This window comes from Triticum dicoccoides, chromosome 6B (assembly GCF_002162155.2).
Source record: "Triticum dicoccoides isolate Atlit2015 ecotype Zavitan chromosome 6B, WEW_v2.0, whole genome shotgun sequence".
Lineage (NCBI taxonomy): Eukaryota > Viridiplantae > Streptophyta > Magnoliopsida > Poales > Poaceae > Triticum > Triticum dicoccoides.
In genome coordinates, this window is record NC_041391.1 from 302,802,514 (window position 1) to 302,824,585 (window position 22,072).

The 22,072-nt window shown below is 46.7% G+C and overlaps 1 protein-coding gene across 2 annotated transcripts; it reads right to left on the reverse strand.

The window, feature by feature from the left end:
* Positions 1 to 3,091: 3,091 nt before the first annotated feature.
* LOC119323548 (monosaccharide-sensing protein 2-like) lies at positions 3,092 to 7,072 on the reverse strand. 2 transcript variants are annotated; one of them, XM_037597232.1, is made up of 6 exons: positions 6,898 to 7,072; positions 6,700 to 6,806; positions 5,799 to 6,365; positions 4,225 to 5,183; positions 3,929 to 4,116; positions 3,092 to 3,837 (listed from the first exon to the last, which is right to left on the reverse strand). In XM_037597232.1, the coding sequence occupies exons 2-6, from the start codon at positions 6,776 to 6,778 to the stop codon at positions 3,396 to 3,398; spliced, it is 2,235 nt and encodes a 744-aa protein (XP_037453129.1). In that variant the 5' UTR covers positions 6,779 to 6,806; positions 6,898 to 7,072; the 3' UTR covers positions 3,092 to 3,395. The 2 variants fall into 2 exon arrangements, with proteins under 2 accessions (XP_037453129.1, XP_037453128.1); XM_037597231.1 differs by having other exon boundaries at positions 6,700 to 6,812.
* Positions 7,073 to 22,072: the final 15,000 nt, after the last annotated feature.

A 22,072-nucleotide genomic window follows, 5' to 3' on the forward strand; every position in this document is an offset into this window, starting at 1 on the left:
ATGCCACGTGTCATTCATCAGGATGGGTCTCACCTGCTAACCCGTGAGACCTGGTCTCATAGAATTATTTTTCAAGAACCTCCCTCTCTCCAAGCCATGCACCCATTAATCTAGGACAACGCTGCCCACCAACCCGTTAATCATGCACCCATGATTAGGGAAATCAAAATGGAATCATAATTAATCGCTTGGTCGCTCCACTGTTGTTTTCGCCTTGCTCAGCGATCCCTCCTGCCGCTGCAGCGCAGCCCATCGTGCTGGAGCCTGGAGCACAACATCGACGTCCTCTCCTAAAGGCGACCATGGTGGCCCTAACGGTGAGCACCTCTTCGATCTGGTCATGATTTCGCTCCTCTGCCCCTATCTCGCTGCAGCGGCTATGCTAACCTAGGCATCTGTGTAGGCCTTCAATAACGGTGCACCAAGGTGTCCAGGAGCCTCACAACGCTACAGAGGAGGTCAGATGTTGCCGGTGTCTGCCTGGGCATCCATTCTTCATAACGACAAAACGACAATGCATCGCTGGTCCAACCGACATGCTACATATGTGTTGTGCTTTTGCATTTTCAGTCTGTATAGATTGTTTTTTTTTACCGTGTCAAGCTTTGCCTCGTCTCCATGCTTCCTACGTGTATGCAGTCATCTTGTTTTTACTTAATCAATAACCAATTCTTCCTTCCTAATTTCACATATATTATAGACAATAAGCCTATGTCCGTGCTTCAACTATACAATCTGCTTCCATAGGTTGTAAAATCAATCTAAGCATTTGTATGTTGGTGATACAAAACATCCATCTCCTTGTTACCAAAAGTATTAGTCTGCTTCAATGTTCGTTAATGTATTTCCATCTAAGCTCTTGTATATAGCGGCTCTACTTATTGGCAAGCATCTTGCAACACGCTCTTTCCATACTTCTTACTCATGGAAATTTTAAATTGTAACACACATGCTTCTTGGCGTCAGAGTTTGCTTCCATAGGTAAACAAAATTCAATGAAATTTGTATGTTGTTGAGACCAAACATGCATCCCAATGTTTGCCAAATCTTTGTTTATTTTCATTTTCAATGTTCTATATTTCCAATTAAGAAAAATCATATTTATATAGCATATTTTCATGCTTCCTGTGAGCTTCCAAATCATACTTCAAGTGCTTCTTCGGTTTATGCAGATTGCTTTTGTATTTCAAGCTTCTTATTTTATAACTTTTGTGTTATATCCTCGTTATCACATGTGTCTTCATTCCAGGTAGTTTGTTCACATAGTTCCAGCTTGTCATTTTTTTTTAAATTATTCACATTTGAGCACATGTATGTAAACATTGCCCTTGTGCTACATTCATGCTTTCACTGTGTATCATGAATGTTTTGATAGATCAAATCATTGCTTCATATAAGCCATGATTTCTACCTTTATATTTTGCATATGCCTCTATAGCAATGATTGGTTTTCTCCGTATCAATTCTCTATGCTTCCACTACCTATCATGTGTGTTGTGATAGATCAAGCTATTCCTTCTTGTAAGCTATGCATCCTACTTTTATGTTTTATAGTAATGCCTCTTTTTTCTTTATCTCAATATTTTACTCCTCCACTGCCTAGCATCTATGTAGTGATATGTCAAAATTTGTCGTATTTTCTCATGTGTTTCTGTTATACAAATGTTTGTGCCACACAATTCCGATCATGCATCTTTGACTTTTCAATCGCCTTGTAGTGCCCTCTCCCCATGACGTCGACACTGCCGATATGAAGGCAACAGAGGTGGTGGTGGAGGTGGTGAAGGCAACAGAGGTGGTGGAAGCAACAAAGGTCACTGAGATCTCGGTCCTTATCGCGACGTTGCAGCCCAAGACAATACCCACGCTTCCCAGATATATTAGGCCTGAATTTGGCTTATATTTTGCTGTCATGTAATTAATATGTGTTGTATTATATTTTGGTTTCATGGAAGCAGACTCTCTATTCTTTGGAAGCAAAATTCCGTTTCTTGTGGAAACAATGTATAGCTATAATGGAAACCAATTTATTTTTTGAGTGGAAGCAAATATATATATTTTTCTGATATAAGCAAAACTAAGTTGCAGTGGTAACAAATATATGAGTCGATGGAAATAAATTGTTGCTTGATTGAAAGCAAAATAAACATTTATATTCACACATTTTCATCAGATCGACACAAATTTGGTTGTACGCACTTGAAGCATATTATTGAGTAGATGGAAGCAAATATGCATTGGCTCAAAATAGAATATGTGAAACAGAGAAATAAATCATGTGGACAAAATGATGCATCAATCTTGTAAGCAAAATAATTATGGGGAGCTTAATTAGGAAGCAATATATGGAAACGAACTGCCACTGGCCCATCCCGTAAAAGAAGGAACTACCACCGTACCATGCACACTAGCAGTTATGACGAAGCAGCCAATTAAGGCTTCAATCCAGCAAATCATGCGGCGGGGTTTCCTAACAGATCGGACGTTGGGGGTAAATTCGATCGAATGGTCTAGCACTAGTCTTCGATCTAGCACTAGTCTGATGAGAAGAGATCAGTGGTCTGATGCCTAGCGCTTCCTTATTGCAAATGTTGTTTTGAGTGTCACGAAATCGCCAATATAATAAGATATCATGTAATTCTCTAAATTAGAAGCGTCAGTTTTATACCAGAGAAATTATTTGCAACTTCAGTATTCTGTTCCTAAATATAAGTCATTTTAGAGTTTAATATGGACTACATACGGAGTAAAATGGATGAATCTCGCTCTAGAATCCGTATATATGCATCTGTATCTACTCCCTCCGTTCGAAATTACTTGTCTCTAGACGTATTTTAATTCTAGATATATCCATTTCCGAGACAAGTAATTTCGAACGGAAAGAGTAGTTCGCATTGAAATCTCTAAAAAGACTTATATTTAGAAATGGAGGGAGTATTATATTTAATTTTTCTACCACTAAGCTCCATGCAGCAAATGTGTCGAGAAAAATCTTTCATATGACAAACAACAAGTGCTTCTCTCTGAATCGAGGGAAGTTGATAAAGAAATTTACAATACATTGCACAATGTTTAAAAGAAAGTTTGCAAGTTGACACAAAAAAAATGCTTTTTCTTTATTTCAGACATCAGCATAGTAGTTCAGAATCAGATTAGCAAGTTGAACTTCCCCACAACAACTAATGACGATTACAGTACAGTACTAATAAGCAAGAATAGACGATGAAATGGGGGCATGAAATCCTCCTACTTTTACAGCTTCCCGTTCCTCGTGATGAACTCTTTGGGTAGCTATCTCATTTACAACTCAAAAGGTTTTCCGTTCCTCATGAGGACCCGTCCAATTTGCAATTTTCAGTGCAGTGTGCAAACTGAAAACAAAGCTCCATGATGAATCAGGCAATGGTGGCCTGCGCTTGCTTCGCACCAACCGCAAAGAACTCGGTGATGACCTCGAGGGGCATGCCCTTTGTCTCTGGGACCTTTAGGTAGACGAACACAAAGGCGATGCAGCAAACGACTGCATATATACCAAAGACACCTGCTAGACCAATAGCATTCAGCATCACAGGCAGGCTGTAGGTAACAATAATGTCACAAATCCAGAATGTGAGGGCGCAAATAGCGATGCAGACACCACGGACTCTGGTGGGGAAAATCTCTGCACATAGAATGTTGGGGATTGGGCCAAAGCCCATGACAAAGCAGCAGAAGTAGACAATGACGCTAACTGTGGAGAGCACAGCGTGGGGCACCGTACTCAAGTTGATAACATTGGACACAACCAAAACAATTAGGGATGCTATCAAGATGGGAATTGTGCCCAGTAGAAGAAACCTGCAGAAAAGGAAAAAAATAATAAGACCTTGTTTGATCGGAAAAAGTGATAATACTGAGACTTGAGATTCCAAAGCAAACCAGTTAGTACCTTCTTCCAGATATATCCATAAGTCTCATGGCTACACCAATGCTTGGGAGCATGAGTAAGGTGGTGAGAGAGCTGATTAAGATGGACGCTGATGCTGAACTGAGGCCAAGATTGGAAAGAAGAACCGCCACACCAGCTTGCTCCAGAATTTGAGGAGTATAGTAGAGAACTCCATTTATTCCAGCAAACTGCACAAGGAAAATCGACTCAGTACTTGTTGGCCAGTTTCAGACTATATGTTTGTTCATATCTGGCATACATACAGTAATTAAAGAAATCAGCAGCATAATCTCTACCTGCTGAAGCATCTGAATTCCAACGCCGACGAACAATGCACGCCTCACACCAGGTTCAAACAGATCTTTCCAGATTGAACCTTTGGGAGCTGCCTCCAATGGATGGATCATGGCTGGACCGGCCGCCATACGCTCTTCCATAAGATCCTTGGAGTAAAGAGCCGAGTGGCTTACCAAAGCAGCAGCGTGTATAAACCCACTGCCCCCTTGGGTGGCATCACCCCCACCAGGAAGTGAAACAACAGAGCCCCTTCTTGAGTCGGCCACCCCCTCTTGGTGCAAGTAGATTCTTTTGAAGCCTCCTTCCTTCTTGCCATCCTCGCCTTGTCGCTCCGACCATTTCCATGCGAGTTGCCACCCCCCACCAATACCAGTGCTGCTGACTGCCTCCCCACCCTCTTCCAAGAGACTTCTCCTTCTCATGCCCAAAGTGCTTCCATGGTGACCATGGTCCTTCCCATCCGTGTTTGTGGTCTGTCGCGACAGCAGTGGGCTGTGGACATTATCTTCGTAGTCGCCTCCAGCATCAGATGCATATTCTTCATCGTCCCTATGAACGTTCTCCTCATCCCAGTGCTCAGTTTTTGGGTGCTGATCGGCCACACTGAGCATGCTGCCAAAGTTAGGAAACAATGTGCTCCACATGCTTCCTCCAGCTTGAGGCATGTTCTCATGAACACTTCCGAAAAGCGTGACTAGAGGATCCATAAGGGGCACACTCTGGTTTACCATGCTGCCATGACGAGATGCAAGAGAAAGCACACTTCCAAGCATGCTGGGTCCCTTGGAAGGTCGAGCAATCCATGATTGGCCCTCTTCAGGCCCATATAGTGTTATTTGGTCATTATCGCCATCAACAACATGATCATCAGCTGGGTCATTAGCTGGTCCTATTATGTACTCCTCAATGGAGGTGTCTCCTCCAACCTCCAAACCTTCAACAAGAAGGGCCATTTCTCCTGCACAAATTTGATTTGGAATGATAACTGTAACTTTACTCATAGTTATTCGTAAACCACCAACTGAAATTTACCAACACTTAGATTCCAACATACTATGTTGAAACCTGAATTGTGAAATCATTTTTGAGGGATACCCAAACATTACATCTTTAGAAACATATCATAATTGACTTGAATACCTTACTGAAAGGAGCAGCTTATGCAAGTTCTTAATGTAAGTTGCATACTTGTGTCCATTTACCAACCAATATAGCCACAGTTCATCTGAGCTTTGTCAACAAGGTCATTTATTAAAGAGCAAAGAAGCCTCCACTGAGGCTACTACTACTACTTCGACATTCTGTGATGTGCAAAGTACCAACATGAATTTAATGTTAACAAGACTCAAACATAATTTCTTACTCTTTGGTCATTTATGATCTGTTATACAGTCTGTACAAATTAAATAATGATTTTTTGTTAAAAAAATTGTGCAACTCATATATAACAGTTAACACTAGTGCATATCACTTAGGTAACTAATTGCAATCCACTATCAGGGATGAATTTAAAGAAGGGTTCTGTCGCAATCCAGGTGAAATGAATATGGAGTTTTGAGTGAAAAAAACAGACCTGAGACATCCTCCCTTCCCCGTAATCTTTGCAGCACCTTCTTTGCCTCTGCCATTCGGCCCTTGCTGACAAGCCATCTCGGAGATTCTGGCAGGTAAAATACCGTCAAGACGAAGAAAAACAACGACGGAACTGAGAGAACCCCGAGCATAATTCTCCAATCAGGTGATGGCAAGAGTGACATCCCGAACACCATGCAGTATGACAAGAACATCCCTCCTGACCCACTGAACTGTGGAAGCGTGTTGAGCCGTCCCCTGATCTCCGAAGGAGCCGTCTCTGAGATGTACAAAGGCACCAGCGTGACAGCCAAGCCGATACCAAAGCCATCGACAAGGCGTGCCAGGAGCAGCACATAGACATTGGGTGACCATAGCATGATTAGGCCGCTGAGGAAGTAGAGAAGTGAAGAGAGAATGAGCATAGGGCGCCGGCCAACCCAGTCTGATACTGGCCCGGAGAATGTGGTGATGATGGTTGCACCGATGAGCGACATGGCCACGATGAGCCCCTCTACAGTCGGATTATTTTCGAGCTGGAATTCCTTCTTGATGTACAGGACAGCACCTGAAGACGAAAAGCGTGCTCTGTTAATCTGTGCCTAAAAGTAAAGGATAGCAAGTTTACAGATGAGATATAATCAAGGAAATGTTCACAATCGAAACTTGTCTTGACAAGAGTATTATCTTGGTTGGTACGGTGTTGCTTTTAGGGTCGAAAAACAAGTCATCAGTTTGCTCAAGGGAAATAAATCACCCGTCTTTTGTTCCAACAAAAAAGACTAGTAGTAGTACTGAACAGCATCTGGTCTAAACTACTTATAAAGGAAGCTCCCAAAACAAGAACCCCGAATTCACCGGAGTGATCTAACAAGGTAGTAAAACAAATCTGGTCTACTTACCAGCAATGGTGGCATTGTCCCACCCCTGCAGCAGATTGCCGATGGAAGCCGCAATCGCGACCAGTGCAGCACCCGACATCTTCTTCCCTCCTCTCCACCAAGGATCCCTGCAGCTGCGCCGGCGCGCAGAAACCCAGCCCAAGATAAACGAACCAGCCACCACAAGCTGGGATTATTTAGATGAAAAATCTCGCCTACCTCTCTAGTAGAGAACCAACCAAGGAGAGGAGATGGAGAAGCCCAAGAAGCGGCAGCCCCCTGGTGTGGTGTGGTGGTGTGGTGCGGTAGATCAGAACCGAGCGAAGCCGCCTCAAATAGGAACCAAGAGCTACCCCTCCTTCACTGCCCCGGCTGCCACCGGAAAAGAAGAAGACAAGGCCAGCAGCGTCCCCGAGAGAGTGACGACAAAAGGCCTTGGAATCGAATCGGTGTAATTTATTTTACAGCTGTGTATTTATTTGGACAAGTTCCACGTTATCGCATCCATGCGTGTGAGAATTTTTTTTGGATTTTCAGATTTTAAAATGTTTTATCTCTTAAATGAAAAATCCGATTGAAGATCCGTTTTCACCATTAAATCCCTCGTGACAAGATCTTCGAAACTCGATCTCATATCAATATATTTCGATGGTTTTTTGGGGTTAAAAGTTGACATGTCTATTGCATATGAATTGCCATGATGTTTACACAGAAGTTGTCATGATATGTTTCAGCTATTTTTTCATATTTAAAAGTAATTTTGACATATTATAAAACGAGAAATTAAGAAACTAGACTTGCCATGAACCATAAACTGAAATTGCCATGATACATGCACTTAAAATTGCTATGGTTCATACAAAAAATAATTTTCATGATCAATGTACTAGAATTGCCATGCTCTACAAACTAAAATTGGCACATGACAACTTTAGTTTAAGCAGTATTGCAACTACGTGTAAACATCATGATAACTTTTGGGCAAAAAAAATATTTCGTCAAAACATATCAACATGGGGTCTAGTTTTGAAGATCTCATCGAGACGGATTTAATGGTGAAAATGGTTTTTTAATTTGATTTTTAATTAGGAGATAAAATATTTTTAAGCCGAAAACCAAAAAGATTCTTGCTAATGCCATCTTCATATTGACAAAATGAGTGGTGATGGAGGCGTATGGGCGATGTGCAAGATGCCACACATATGGGCGTTAGTTTTTTCGATTTATTTTACAGCTGTATATAATCGGGCATACGTGATTTCCATGAGTTAATTGCAAGATACTAGTACCATGTCAACTTATTGGTACCAACTTTCATTATTCTTAATCCATCAGGGTTCAAGTCCTAGTGCTAGCATTTTTTTTGGATGTATTTCAGGAATTTCTGGTGATGCGCGTTCAAATGTGAGGATACGTTTACGTCGACTACGAGGCGTCTATGATGACTTCGTCAATCTCAAGATGATACGTCGGCTCAGTCTATAGAGGTAGTGGGTGTGCGTGTATGCGTTCATAGGGGTGAGTGTATATGCATATATATGAGCGGTTGCGTTTGTACTGTATTCAGAAAAAACTTTTGTTTTTTTGCACATCAGTATTGGTTTTGGGTTGAGTTATAACAAATCGCACTAATTTTTAACCACCGAACTGGTGGTGGGGCCCGCTCGAAGGGATGACGTGACAAAAAAACCATACTGACTCCCATGGGTCTCTACCAAGTGCCAACTACTCCATGACGGGAGACCAAGGGGCCGAATCGAGGCAGGATGTTGAGGATGGCCAACGTGGTGATGGTTGATGGGGGAAGTGAAGGAAATATGCTCTAAAGGAAATAATAAAGTTATTATTTATTTCCTTATTTCATGATAAATGTTTATTATTCATGCTAGAATTGTATTAACCGGAAACTTGATACATGTGTGAATACATAGACAAACAAAGTGTCACTAGTATGCCTCTACTTGACTAGCTCGTTGAATCAAAGATGATTAAGTTTCCTAGCCATAGACATGAGTTGTCATTTGATTAACGGGATCACATCATTAGGAGAATGATGCGATTGACTTGACCCATTCCATTAGCTTAGCACTTGATCGTTTAGTATGTTGCTATTGCTTTCTTCATGACTTATACATGTTCCTATGACTATGAGATTATGCAACTCCCGTTTACCGGAGGAACACTTTGTGTGCTACCAAACATCACAACGTAACTGGGTGATTATAAAGGAGCTCTACAGGTTTCTCCGAAGGTACATGTTGAGTTGGCGTATTTCGAGATTAGGATTTGTCACTCCGATTGTCGGAGAGGTATCTCTGGGCCCTCTCGGTAATGCACATCACTATAAGCCTTGCAAGCAATGTAGCTAATGAGTTAGTTACGGAATGATACCTTATGTAACGAGGAAAGAGACTTGCCGGTAACGATATTGAACTAGGTATTGGGATACTGATGATCGAATCTCGGGCAAGTAACATACCGATGACAAAGGGAACAACGTATGTTATTATGCGGTTTGACCGATAAAGATCTTCGTAGAATATGTAGGAGCCAATATGAGCATCCAGGTTCCGCTATTGGTTATTGACCGAAAACGTGTCTCGGTCATGTCTACATAGTTCTCGAACCCGTAGGGTCCGCACGCTTAAGGTTTCGATGACAGTTATATTATGAGTTTATGTGTTTTGGTGTACCGAAGGAGTTCGGAGTCCCGAATGAGATCGGGGACATGACGAGGAGTCTCGAAATGGTCAAGACGTAAATATCGATATATTGGACGACTATATTCGGACATCGGAAAGGTTCCGAGTGATTCGGATATTTTTCGGAGTACCGGAGAGTTACGGGAATTCGTATTGGGCCTTAATGGGCCATACGGGAAAGGAGAGAAAGGCCCCAAAGGGTGGCCACACCCCTCCCCATGGACTAGTCCGAATTGGACTAGGGAGGGGGGCGCCCCCTTCCTTCCTTCTCCTTCTCCCTTCCCTTTCCTTCTCTCCTACTCCTACTACTTGGAAGGGCTCCTAGTTCTACTAGGAAAGGGGGAATCCTACTCCCGGTGGGAGTAGGACTCCCCTAGGGTGCGCCATAGAGAGGGCCGGCCCTCCCCCTCCTCCACTCCTTTATATACGAGAGAGGGGGGCACCTCATATACAACAATTGATCTCTTAGTCGTGTGCGGTACCCCCCTCCACCATAGTTCTCCTCGATAATATTGTAGCGGTGCTTAGGCGAAGCCCTGCGACGGTAGAACATCAAGATCGTCACCACGCCGTCGTGCTGACGGAACACTCCCTCGACACTCTGCTGGATCGGAGTACGGGGGACGTCATCGAGCTGAACGTGTTCAAGAACTCGGAGGTGCCGTAGTTTCGGTGCTTGATCGGTCGGGCCGTGAAGACGTACGACTACATCAACCGCGTTGTGCTAACGCTTCCGCTTTCGGTCTATGAGGGTACATGGACAACACTCTCCCCTCTCGTTGCTATACATCACCATGATCTTGCGTGTGCGTAGGAATTTTTTTTAATTTACTACATTCCTCAACAGGGAGGGGCGGTGGATCTCCATTATCCTCTATGGATCCTTGTTGGGTTGCTCGGAGTAGGTGGTGGAGGAGAGCGTCCATGGCTCGAGGCTCCTACTGGTGGCTGTTGATGATGATGGTGGAAGGGTTGGGCCATTCTCGACGGTAGCTCGGGAGGAGCAGCCGACGACGGCCTTCTAGAGAAAGGCTAGAGACAGGCGCACTCTTGAGCTGGCGGGAAGTGCTCAAGCCTCGAGGTCAACCACTTCAACTCATAGTGTGGGAGGGGTGCCGTCCCAGAGAGGGATACACATGTGAGAATGCTAAATAGGGGATGTTGCTCGAGCGACGGTGTATAGGGGGCTGACCTGAGATGGGAGCAGTACTATCGCAGCCGCCGACGATGGAGGATTGATCCAGATTGAGGGAAGAAGGCGGGTGCAAAAGGGAGGGGGAGATGGTGCAGTGGAGGTTGGATGCGGTGGCATGCAGCGGCGCTAGTGAGAGGCCGATGAGGAGGGCGGTGGCGTGCCCTAGTGGTGGTGGTGTGCCCCTGCTGAGTTGCCTTCGAATCCGAGAAGGGTGAAGAAGATTGAAGGTGTGGTGGAAGAGAAAGAGTCAACATGATTATTTTTTGCCACTTCATCCCTGTGAGTGGGTTCCACCGTCAGTTTGGCTGTAAAAAAAGTTCAAAATAGAATTAGTGTGAGTTGTTGCGACTCGACCCAAAACAGGCACTGATCAGTAAAGAAACGAAAGATAGTACAGTTTGTGACCTAGCCCCAATTATGGTCCTATCTTGCAATTAACTTGATTTCCGTGTGAAAAAAACAACAAATCAAGGTGTGTATATTTTTGTTAAGTTGGTCACAAAAACCAATACTGGTGGAGATAGACTGCACTGAAATCCTATCCTTAGTGAATGCAAGGTCACTTGATCGTTCCAGGAACATGTACGAGGTGGCTGTAATAGCAGAACCGTTGAAGAAGAGGCAAGCTGAAATCAGGAAAATCAAGAGAACAAAGAACCAGGTTGGGCATCCCATGGCAGCCATTGGACGTTGATACGTCTCCAACGTATCTACTTTTCCAAACACTTTTGCCCTTGTTTTGGACTCTAACTTGCATGATTTGAATGAAACTAACCCGGACTGACGCTGTTTTTAGCAGAACTGCCATGATGTTGTTTTATGTGTAGAAAAGAAAAGTTCTCGGAATGTCCTGAAAATCCACGAAGGAACTTTTTGGAATTAATAAGAATTATTGGGCAAAAGAAATACACCAGGGGGCCCACACCCTGTCCACGAGACAGGGGGGCGCGCCCCCTCCTCCTGGGCGCGCCCCCCTATCTCGTGGGCCCCCTGGACCTCCACCGACCTCAACTCCAACTCCATATATTCACGTTCGGGGAGAAAAAACCCAAAGAGAAAGTTTCATCGCGTTTTACGACACGGAGCCGCCGCCAAGCCCTAATCTCTCTCGGGAGGGCTGATCTGGAGTCCGGTCGGGGCTCCGGAGAGGGGAATCCGTCGCCGTCGTCATCATCAACCATCCTCCATCACCAATTTCATGATGCTCACTGTCGTGCATGAGTAATTCCATCGTAGGCTTGCTGGACGGTGATGGGTTGGATGAGATTTACCATGTAATCAGGTTAGGTTTGTTAGGGTTTGATCCCTACACTACAAAAAAAAGACACATCCATGAAATTTTGGGACGAACAATTTTTTTTCTGTCATACATATGACACTTCTATGATGATAATTGTGACAAACCCGGTATCATCATAGATGTGGTGGGCTCCTACTTCTATGACAAAAAATCATGACAGAAAATGGGCTTTTCGTCCTGGGCAGGCCGGAGACGCAGCTGCATGACATTCTTTGGGCCGTCCATGACGGAAAAAAACCGTGGTAGAAGCGAGGGGGAGGAAAATTTCGGGGAGTTGCCGGTTACGGTGGGAGGTCGGGGGTCGAGCGATGCGTGTTTCTCTCGTACATGTATGCGCGTATGTGCGAGGCGTTGGCTCTAACTGAACCCAAGCGAGGCGTTGTGCTCTAACTGAACCCGAGCGATTGCACTGTAGGCTACGCGTTACTGAACCCAAGCGATCGATCAATGGCTGTTAACTGAACCCGATGGAGCGATTCCTTCGCTACTGCTGCTAACTGAAGCCGATCGATTGGATGAACAGTGAGCGTTGCGGGGAGGGGGGAGGGTGGATGAATAGTGAGCGGTGGCGTTGCCTCTGGATGAACAGGACGCCGTGGTGTGGAGGGCTGGATGAATAGTAGACAGTGGAGGGGTGGCCGTGGAGGGGTGGTTGAATAGGACCTCGTGGTATGGAGGGCTGGATGAATAGTAGACGGTGGAAGGGTGGTTGAACAGTAGCAGGTGGAGTAGCACGCGGTGGAGGCTGGATGAACAGGAGCCCGTGGAGGCTGGAGGAGGTCGACGGTAGCCCGTGGAGGCTGGAGGAGGTCGACGATGGAGATGAACAGTATCCCGTGGAGTCCCGTTTTGCGGCACACCACACCCCTCCCGATGAACAGGACCCCCATTTCGACCGTAGCGCTCCAACACAAGTCCGTTTCGTCCGTTTTGCGGTATGCCACACCCCTCCCGATCAACAGGACCCCCGTTTCGACCGTAGGAGGTCCGTTTCCTCCGTTTTGCGGTACGCCACACCCCTCTCGATCAACAGGAACCCTGTTTTGACCGTAGGAGGTTCGTTTCCTCCATTTTGCGGTACACCACACCCCTCCCGATCAACAGGACCCCGTTTCGAACATAGGAGGTCTGTTTCCTCCTTTGTGCGATACGCCAGGCCTCGTTTCCATCGCCTGTTCCGTCCAAGCTGGTTGGCTCCCACGCGTTCCGTTGCCTCCCGATGAACACGACGCATTCCGTTGCCTCCCCATGAACACGAAGCATTCCGTTGCCTCCCCATGAACACGACTTATTCCGTTGCCTCCCGATGAACACGACGCATTCCGTTGCCTCCCCATGAACACGACGACGACGCTGTTTCTCCGTTCCGACCCAGCCATGTACACGAGCCCTCGCCGTACGTATGCACGAGTAGGCGTTCGAGACCCCGCCCGTATGTACACATACGTGGCCGTATTTTCTTTCTTGCAACTTGGCCGTTGTACGTACGTCTACATGCTACGTGCGCGCCTCTACTACGACACGTGCACGCCTCTACAACGACCAGTATGTACATACACGTTCGCGGCCAGAATGACAACGCTACATACGCTTCGACCAGGTGGGTCCCAACTGTCAGGCACTTCCTTGCGTGCGAAAATGTAGCTGGTGGGTCCCAGCAGTCAGAGGGGCAAATCATATTTTTTTGCCCGGACGCACTTCCTTGTGTGCAAAGATGTAGCTGGTGGGTCCTAGCAGTCAGGGGGGCGAATCGTTTTTTTTGCCCGGACGCACTTCCTTGCGTGCAAAGATGTAGCTGGTGGATCCCAACAGTCAGGGGAAACGTTTTTTTCGTGAAATACGGTGGCCCGTCCGGTGGGTCCCCGCTATCAGGTGGAGGAATAATTATTTTGCACGTAATAAGGAGGCACTTCCTTGCTGCGGCCGTGGACCCAGCTGTCAGCCTCTCCATGTACAGTCCACGTCCGATGGAAGCCGTTCCTTGACCACGTTGACCACGCCGCGCCGAGAGCACCAGGGCGGTGGACAATGGCAAGGCCTAGGAAGGGGACGATGCGGAGCCGGGGAAGACGCGGCAGTGGATGCCCACGCGTAGAGGAGTACGAGAGTTCACTGGTTCGCTGCGGTATGAGGCTGCCGTTGCCGCAGAATAACAGGGGGTGTGGGTGAGTAGAGGGATGGCCTGGCCAGCGGTGGGAGTAGTAGGGGGCGGTGATGCCTCCGCGGCATCGCAGAAGGCCACGGGAGGTAGGAGCACGAGGCACGACCGGCGCTGGTTTGGGCGGCTGGAGCAAGAAGACCAGAGGTTGAAGAAGCACTACGGCCGTTGGATGGACATCGTACGGTCACTGGAGCTAGAATCGTGCATATTGACTAAGTTGACAAAGCCCTCCGTCCCCGTCAACTTAGTAGGCCCACAAGTCAGCCTGCCACTATACTGGGTCCCAGCTAACAGGGGGAGTATTCATTTTTTTGTGCGTAATAAGGAGGCACTTCCTTGCGTCCGAAGATATAGCTGGTGGGTCCGAGCTGTCAGCAGCAGTAACGTTTTTTTTCGCGAAATACAGAGGCCCTTTCGGTGGGTCCCCGATGTCAGGTGGAGGAATCATTATTTTGCGCATAATAAGGAGGCATTTCCTTGCGTGCGGCCGTGGACCCAGCTGTCAGCCTCTCCATGTACAGTCCACTTCAGATGCATGCCGGTTGTTGACCACGTTGACTAGGCCGCGCCAAGAGCACTAGGGCGGTGGACGATGGCGAGGCCTAGGAAGGGAACGATACAGAGGCAGGGAAGACTCGGCAGTTGTTTCCCACGCGGAGGGGAGTACGACCGTACGAGGGTTTACTGGTTCGTCTGCCGTCGCCGGAGAATAACAGCAGGTGTGGGTGAGTAGAGGGATGGCTAGGCCAGCGATGGGAGTACGGTGGGGCGATGAGGGCTGCGCGGCAGCACAGACGGCCATGGGGAGGAGGGAGCAGGCAGTCCCGCCGGCGCTTGTTTGAGCGGCTGGAGCAGGAAGAGCAGAGATTGAAGAAGCACGACGGCCGTTGGATGGACATCATACGGTCACTGGAGCTAGAATCGTTCATATTGACTAAGTTGACAAAGCCCTTCGTCCCCGTCAACTTAGTATGCCCACAAGTCAGCCTCCCACCATGGTGGGTCCCAGCTAGCAGGGGGAGTATTCATTTTTCTGTGCGTAATAAGGAGGCACTTCCGGTGGGTCCGAGCTGACAGCGGGGGGAACATTTTTTCGAAATACGGTGGTCCGTCCGGTGGGTCCCAGCAGTCTGGGGCAAACGTTTTTTTCGCGAAATACGGTGGCCCGTCCGGTGGGTCCCAGCAGTCAAGGGGGAAATGTTTTTTCTGCGAAATACTGGTGGCCCGTCCGGTGGGTCCCTGCTGTCAGGTAGAGGAATAATTATTTTGCGCGTAATAAGGAGGCACTTCCTTGCAGCTGTCGTGGACCCAGCTGTCAGCCTCTCCACGTACAGTACTCTTCCAATGGAAGTCGGTCATTGACCACATTGACCACGCCGCGCCGAGAGCACCACGGCGGTGGACGACGGCGAGGCCTAGGAAGGGGACGACACGGAGCCGGGGAAGACGCGGCAGTGGATGCCCACGCGGAGAGGAGTATGAGGGTTCACTGGTTCGGCTGCGGTGTGAGGCTGCCGTCGCCGCAGAATAACAGGGGGAGTGGGTGAGTGGAGGGATGACCTGGCCAGCGGTGGGAGTAGTATGGGGACGGTGAGGCCTCCGTGGCAGCACAGCCGTCCACGGGAGGCAGGAGCATGCGGCACGACCGGCGCTGCTTTGGGCGGCTGGGGCAAGAAGACCAGAGGTTGAAGAAGCACTACGGCCGTTGGATGGACATCGTTGACCACGCCGCACCGAGAGCACCAGGGCAGTGGACGACGGCGAGGCCTACGAAGGGAACGGCACGGAGCCGGGGAAGACACGGCAGTGGCTGCCCACGCGGTGGAGAGTACAAGGGTTGACTGGTTCGGCTACCGTCGTCGGAAAATAACAGGAGGTGTGGGTGAGTAGAGGGATAGACAGGCCAGAGATGCAAGTATGATGGGGCCGTGAGGCCTGCCCGGCAGCACTGCCGGCCATGGGAGGCGGGAGCAGGCAGTTCCGACGGTGCTGGTTTGGGCGGCTGGGGCAGGAAGATCAGAGACTGAAGAAGCACGATTGCCGTTAGATTGACATCTAACGGTGGGACGGTGGTAGAGTCGATTGTTGACTAAGTTTCTTTTTTGCGAAACCTTGTGTACGCATGAACTTGGTAGGCCCACGAGTCAGCCTCCAAATCTGTGGCAGACAACATAAAGCCCATTTGCTATTTTTTATAATTTGCAGCCCATTTGCAAATTCTTAAGTAATTTATTACAGCCCATTTTCTGCCCAGGACCACGGTCAAAAAGTTCAACCTTATTTTACATATTTCGGTGGAGTCCGAACTGTTGTAATCCCGAAATGATAAACATTTTTTTAAGAACTTATTGATTTGCCAAAAAAATCGTTTTGTTTTTGTGAGCAAATAAGACGTGGGACAATTGAGTTGGTTTAAGGGAAAACCAGTGGTAAAAAAATCAGTGCTGGGTGGGAAAAACAACAAAAATAAGGATGTAAATATGAAAAGGGAATTTCATGTGTTTTCAATATAATGATACGTGTATATGAACTAGTAAAACTATAGGTAGAGATTAGAAAACGGATGTAGGACATGCGTTTCAAGAGGAAAATAGAACTGGGCAGTGTGTTTGATTCGGTAAAAAAAACTACCTGCGGATGTTTTAAGACAAAATATAACTAACGCTGGCGGGCCAGAGGCCAGTAGATACGTGCTGGATCTTTGTGCCCCGTTGTCGTCATGGGCTGGGCCTGTTAAAAACAAAACCAACCCTGGGCATTCTGCAGCCCAGTTGAAACTTACTCGACCTAAAAAAACAATATACGTGCTCAATAAATGAGAGAATTCTGCAAGTACAGAATGATAACTGGGATGCAGCATGGATATTGTTTTTTTATCGTGATAATAAGTGCATGCACTTGTTTCGAAAAAATTGGAGAACTGGGAATTCGAACGGCGGGTGCTTATGCTACCCATCAAATAAAAATCAGGTGCCTGAAAATTCGTTTCGAAACAAATGATTTAGCTTTATATCCACGCCGACCCTCAGCATGATGGTTGGAAGCAAATGCAAGTTCATACCAAAAGATCGTTAACAACAATACCAACTTGTGGACGACAAGTAGTACAACTACCAATACCTAACTAACTTATAATATTTTTACTCCTGGACCTAGTGTTCGTCTGGTAGAAAATCTTGCAGAGGACTAGTTCCCGCTCCTTCTCTTGATCCAGGTCGCCGAGGTGGTACTGGTGCATCACCCAGTTGGTCCTCTGCTAGTCGAAGTTCTTGTTGGTGTGCAGCACTAGAACCTTTTTTGCTGCCCGTCTGCCGGCCGTTGACCATCACCGGCAAGGTATTGCCGGTCTTGTGCCAGATCGCGTGCATGCCGCACTCCGACTGTATCTTGCGACGCGTCCACGTGCCCCTTTTGAACGCCCTGGAATTGTGCTGGAAGAATTGCTTCCTTAGGCCACTCAGTGTGATACCTGCAGTATTGTGGAATACAGATTTTAGTGTACGTAGTTGGCATTTTCATAACATCTTTGGCATGTTGCAGTCACTTGTTTCACTTTTTATTAATTGTCAAATTGTAATTGCTTCACCAGGTCTGCGTCTAAAAAGAAAAATAGAGCTATAAACAAAGGAATATGCTTGTGCAAGTAGACGGCCGATCGGTGTCTTACCTGGAAGTTTCTCAGGTTGGGTGTAGCATATGCTGTGCTCGCTGTCAATGGTTGGTGTGAACAAATCGATGAGAGACTGACATCTCGCGCTGTCAGCACTCACTTTGGCCTCAAGGTGCTCGATTAGCTCCTGATCCGTGGGATTGAACTTGCATCGGTAATTCTAGTTATATGGTACTCAATGTATGATCAATCGACTGTTTTAAGTGAATGATGAAAGATTTCAACAGATAAGTGATACTCCAAATCTGAAGTCCAGAATACCCGAACACGCCACCGGGATTCTTGTGTCACCTCACGCGCAGCGTGTTGTCACGTCAATTCAATGTGTGGACATGATGAATAATTTGACCGACGTATACTAGTACTACTACTGTAGTACTTACTAGTCGTATTTAGTGTCACAATTTATACATAGGTTTAACTAACAAGTACGCACTTGAAGCCTAACTGATATATATATATGGCTTCTGCACAGCATCTCCATCATCATTATCAGTACATCCTACGCAGGTGAGTTAGGATGCACTTGATCCCAGGAAGGTATCTATCCTTCAAACTAGAGGAGTGCTTCAAACTAACAATAGTACATAATATCCAACAAAAGAGGGTCGTGCTACAGCAGCAGAATACATGGCTCAGTCTAGATATCAGCACGAATCAAGTTGTGCATAATTGCTGTTAGCATGAACCACATCGCCACATGTCGGGTTTGCAAAAGCCATCCATCGCATGGAAGCTTGATGCCTTTCACACACTGAAGATTATCTGGCAACAAGCCGTGTCGACGAATCTCTGGATATGGTGATTCATGAAACCCACGGTATGATGTGTAAACACAGCCCCCCTCGCGAATGGAAGTTGCATATCACAGTAATCATCACCGGTGATATGATCGATGATTGGTTGGATGATCGGATAATTGAGCCCGAGGAACAAGGAGTGGTTGCCGAGGCTGTAAACCTGCCTCCAGTTGAATACGCATGGCCCAACGGAGTTGGGATCTTTCTCGAACACGAAGCAGCCATAGCCATCAATGTCACGAACGCCCGATGCATTGTACTGCATGTGGTTTGATGTAATGGTTTGGTTAATTTGGTACGTGCGAATGAGCATCAAATGACCGCCGTCAGCTGAACGAGTGATAAACCACCACCCATCGGTTGGTGTGATTCCAGGTCCTGGAATCATGAAGGCCAGCGCATTTGTGTCTGCTGCAACAATTCAAATTGGAGACCAAAAGGACAAAAATAAACAATCATGTTCAGAGTATGTGTGGAATTAATATTATTATAACAGTGACACATACCATAGACAGAGAATTGCAATGTCGTGGTCATAATCATACCCCAAGTTAAAAAAAATAAGCCAATGACTTTCATATTCTAGCAACATGTCATGGTTCAAACATCATGTAACAATGAGAGGAAAACAGCTATGACAACGCCTACTCATATTCTACCATAGCACTTACTACTACTGTTCTCATATCAACTCTAAGCAATAACATGCGTTGTTATAAAAATCTTGTAAACGAGAGTAACATATAGCAATCATGATGTTATGCTCATAATATGTATTCTAACAATCATTAGATGCCAATTGTTCTCATATCAACTCTAAAAATAACATGTGTGGTCATAAAAATCTAGGAAATGAGAGGAACACATAGCAATGATGTGGTTATAGACATGCTATGCATTCTAAATTTGTAACAAATGAATAGGCAGTCGTATTCATAAGGTAAAGATGAGATGAGATAGAACAATTACACGACGATAGATTCCACCAGTATAGGCAGCCAATCTGTGCGTCGACCGCGTAAACGATGCCATCGTGCACTATAGCATCAGACAGAAATGTTGCCTCAACAGGATTGATGATGAGCCATAACCATGTATGGCGACCAGATTCCAGATAGACTAATCCCATGTTGAACAAGGCAATGAGCTTGTAATCCATGTAGTCTTCTGATGGTGTGGGCACTTCGCAGATTACAACTTTCTACAAACAGAGGTCGAGCCAAAAGCTTGACGCGTCTCGTGCGTAGTAGGCAGGAGTGTCCGGCGGGCCGCGAGGCTCGATGTCGGCGGTATCCAACGATGGAAGGGGCTGGGTGTAGATATCCACGAGACGCCACGGACTACCGGTGTGGTGGATGAGGACGATGTAGTTGGCCTTCATGCCCGCCCAGTAGTGGCCGCGCATGAAGGACAGGTGGACGGGTAGTGGTAGCATGTCGAGGGGCACCACGACAACCTCCGTAGGATCGTCAAGTCGGTGTCTGGGCCACCTGCGAAGATCGGGCATCAGCAAGCAGGGTGTCTTGAAAAGAGACGGCCGGTTGCAGACGAGTAGACGGTACAAAGACACCGAGCATGCGACTAGATGGACGGTGCTGAGTAGGTCCATATGACTACAGATCTGCTCCAAGAGAACATCAAGGAGGGAATTCCAATCGCGACTCTGCGTGTCAGTCGGTTCTGCCATTGGGGTTTTCGGTGCCTGCGAGCTAGCGGGGAAGTGGATCCGTACCTAGTCACTTGTTGAAATCTGTAGAAAGACAAATACTCCGTATTTGGGAACAGAGGGAGGCTTTTACTCCGTACTATTTGGGAACAGAGGGAGTATCACCATATGGAGGGAACAGAGGAAACTTGAAATATGAACATGTAAATGGCAGGGAGTAAGCCCCATGCATGCATGCAACACTCACACGTACACATGAACGCACGCAACACTCACGCACCCATGCGGCACACAGCACACGACGCAACACACACGCCCACGCTCAAGTGCTCAACCTACTCCCTACGTCCGTGAAAGATTGTACATTTAGAGATTTACACATTGACCAGGGCATAATTAACGCCCAAAAGTAGCAGACTTATGTGTGCATGCAACCATTGAGATAAAAAGATTAAATGAAGGCTGTTGCATGCTATAATTAAGGATAGACATGTAGCCTATACCTACAGCACAAGTTGGTGCATTAGTCAATCAATATCGATTTAGATTAAAGGCTAAATGCATTGGAAGTGTAGATGTACATTATGTACCACACTCTTTGTTTTGTAGCTGATGTACACTCTTTGTTGGAAGACCAAGGGAGGACACGTGCATGCACTCACATACACAGCCAGGGCGGTTCGTGCGCAAGGGTTGGACTAATGTCGCGCCTGCGTAAAGTTTTGTTTAACCGATTTCTTTGCTCTGCCAACTGATAGGTGGGACCCAGAAACCAGGTGACAATTTAACCAGTCAACAAAGTGCCACGTCGACTATGTGGCCGGTCAGTAGGGTGCAATACGGTGCTCTACGATGAGCTAGTGATCGTATAATCACCGCAAAACTATATATAGTGACCGTAAAGAGCGTATTGTTACATACGTTGACCGCCAATGTATTTTTCTCGTTTCAAATTAAGCCATATTAATCAGAAAGGATGCAGTATGGACTACTACTAGTACTAGTACTCCTTTGATGTGTCCCATCAACTCGCCGAACGAGGAGAAGCTTGCTTACTTCGCCTCTCCCTCGCCCACGCGTGCGGTGGTTCGCAGGACGAGGAGAGGGTCTTGACTACAGCGCTCTCCCCCTCTCCCTCCCTCGCCCTCGCCCTCTCCCTCGCGGTGGACGTGCAGCAGTTCAATCGGTGTCAGATTGCCAGAAGCATATTATACTGTAGTATCATCATTGTTGGACCTTCCGAAGAGGCGAAGAGCCAAGTGCAAGGTTCACACGAGTACGAACTGTTGAACCTCCCAAAGAGGCAAAGAGCCAAGCGCAAGGTTTTATAGGAGTTGTCGTCCTAGTAGGAGTGTACTACAACTATAGCGAATGATGCTACTGTATGATGCCGCCACATCACATATATCCAAAGCTGTGCCACCTTTTTTTCTCAAAGAGCATGTTGGAGCCCGTGCAACAACCACACAAGTTGCACGTACACATAATACATTTACTAGTAATAAATTCTAAAGGACAAATGCTAGTATGCCACACAAGTTCATCTCCAATTCATGTGATAAATTTCTGCACGACTAGTCTACATATATTCACAGCGCTACCGTTCACAATTACCGTACTCCACTTACACGTTATAGATGGGCTACATGCATGTCCTCCTCCAGGTTCCAGTCCCAGGTGTTCTTCATGGATGGCACGATCCATAGTGGTGGGTAACGGGAATCATTGTCGCAGCTTTCTAGTCCGGTTCCACACGATGGAGACTCATCCAAGCTGAAGCGGCATAAATCAGGGATAGCGTGTCCCAGCATGTGGTTCATCCGACGGTGCGCAATGAAGACACAACCATGCTTCATGAACGGCAGGCCTTCCGTGTCGTGCACGGAAGGTGGCATCCGCT

Coding starts and splice junctions, on each gene's coding strand:
- LOC119323548 (XM_037597232.1), bottom strand. CDS start 6,778: ATGTCGGGTGCTGCACTGGTCGCGATTGCGGCTTCCATCGGCAATCTG. Junction 6,366..6,699: donor GGACAATGCCACCATTGCTG/GTAAGTAGACCA, acceptor TTTCGTCTTCAG/GTGCTGTCCTGTACATCAAG. Junction 3,838..3,928: donor ATGGATATATCTGGAAGAAG/GTACTAACTGGT, acceptor CCTTTTCTGCAG/GTTTCTTCTACTGGGCACAA.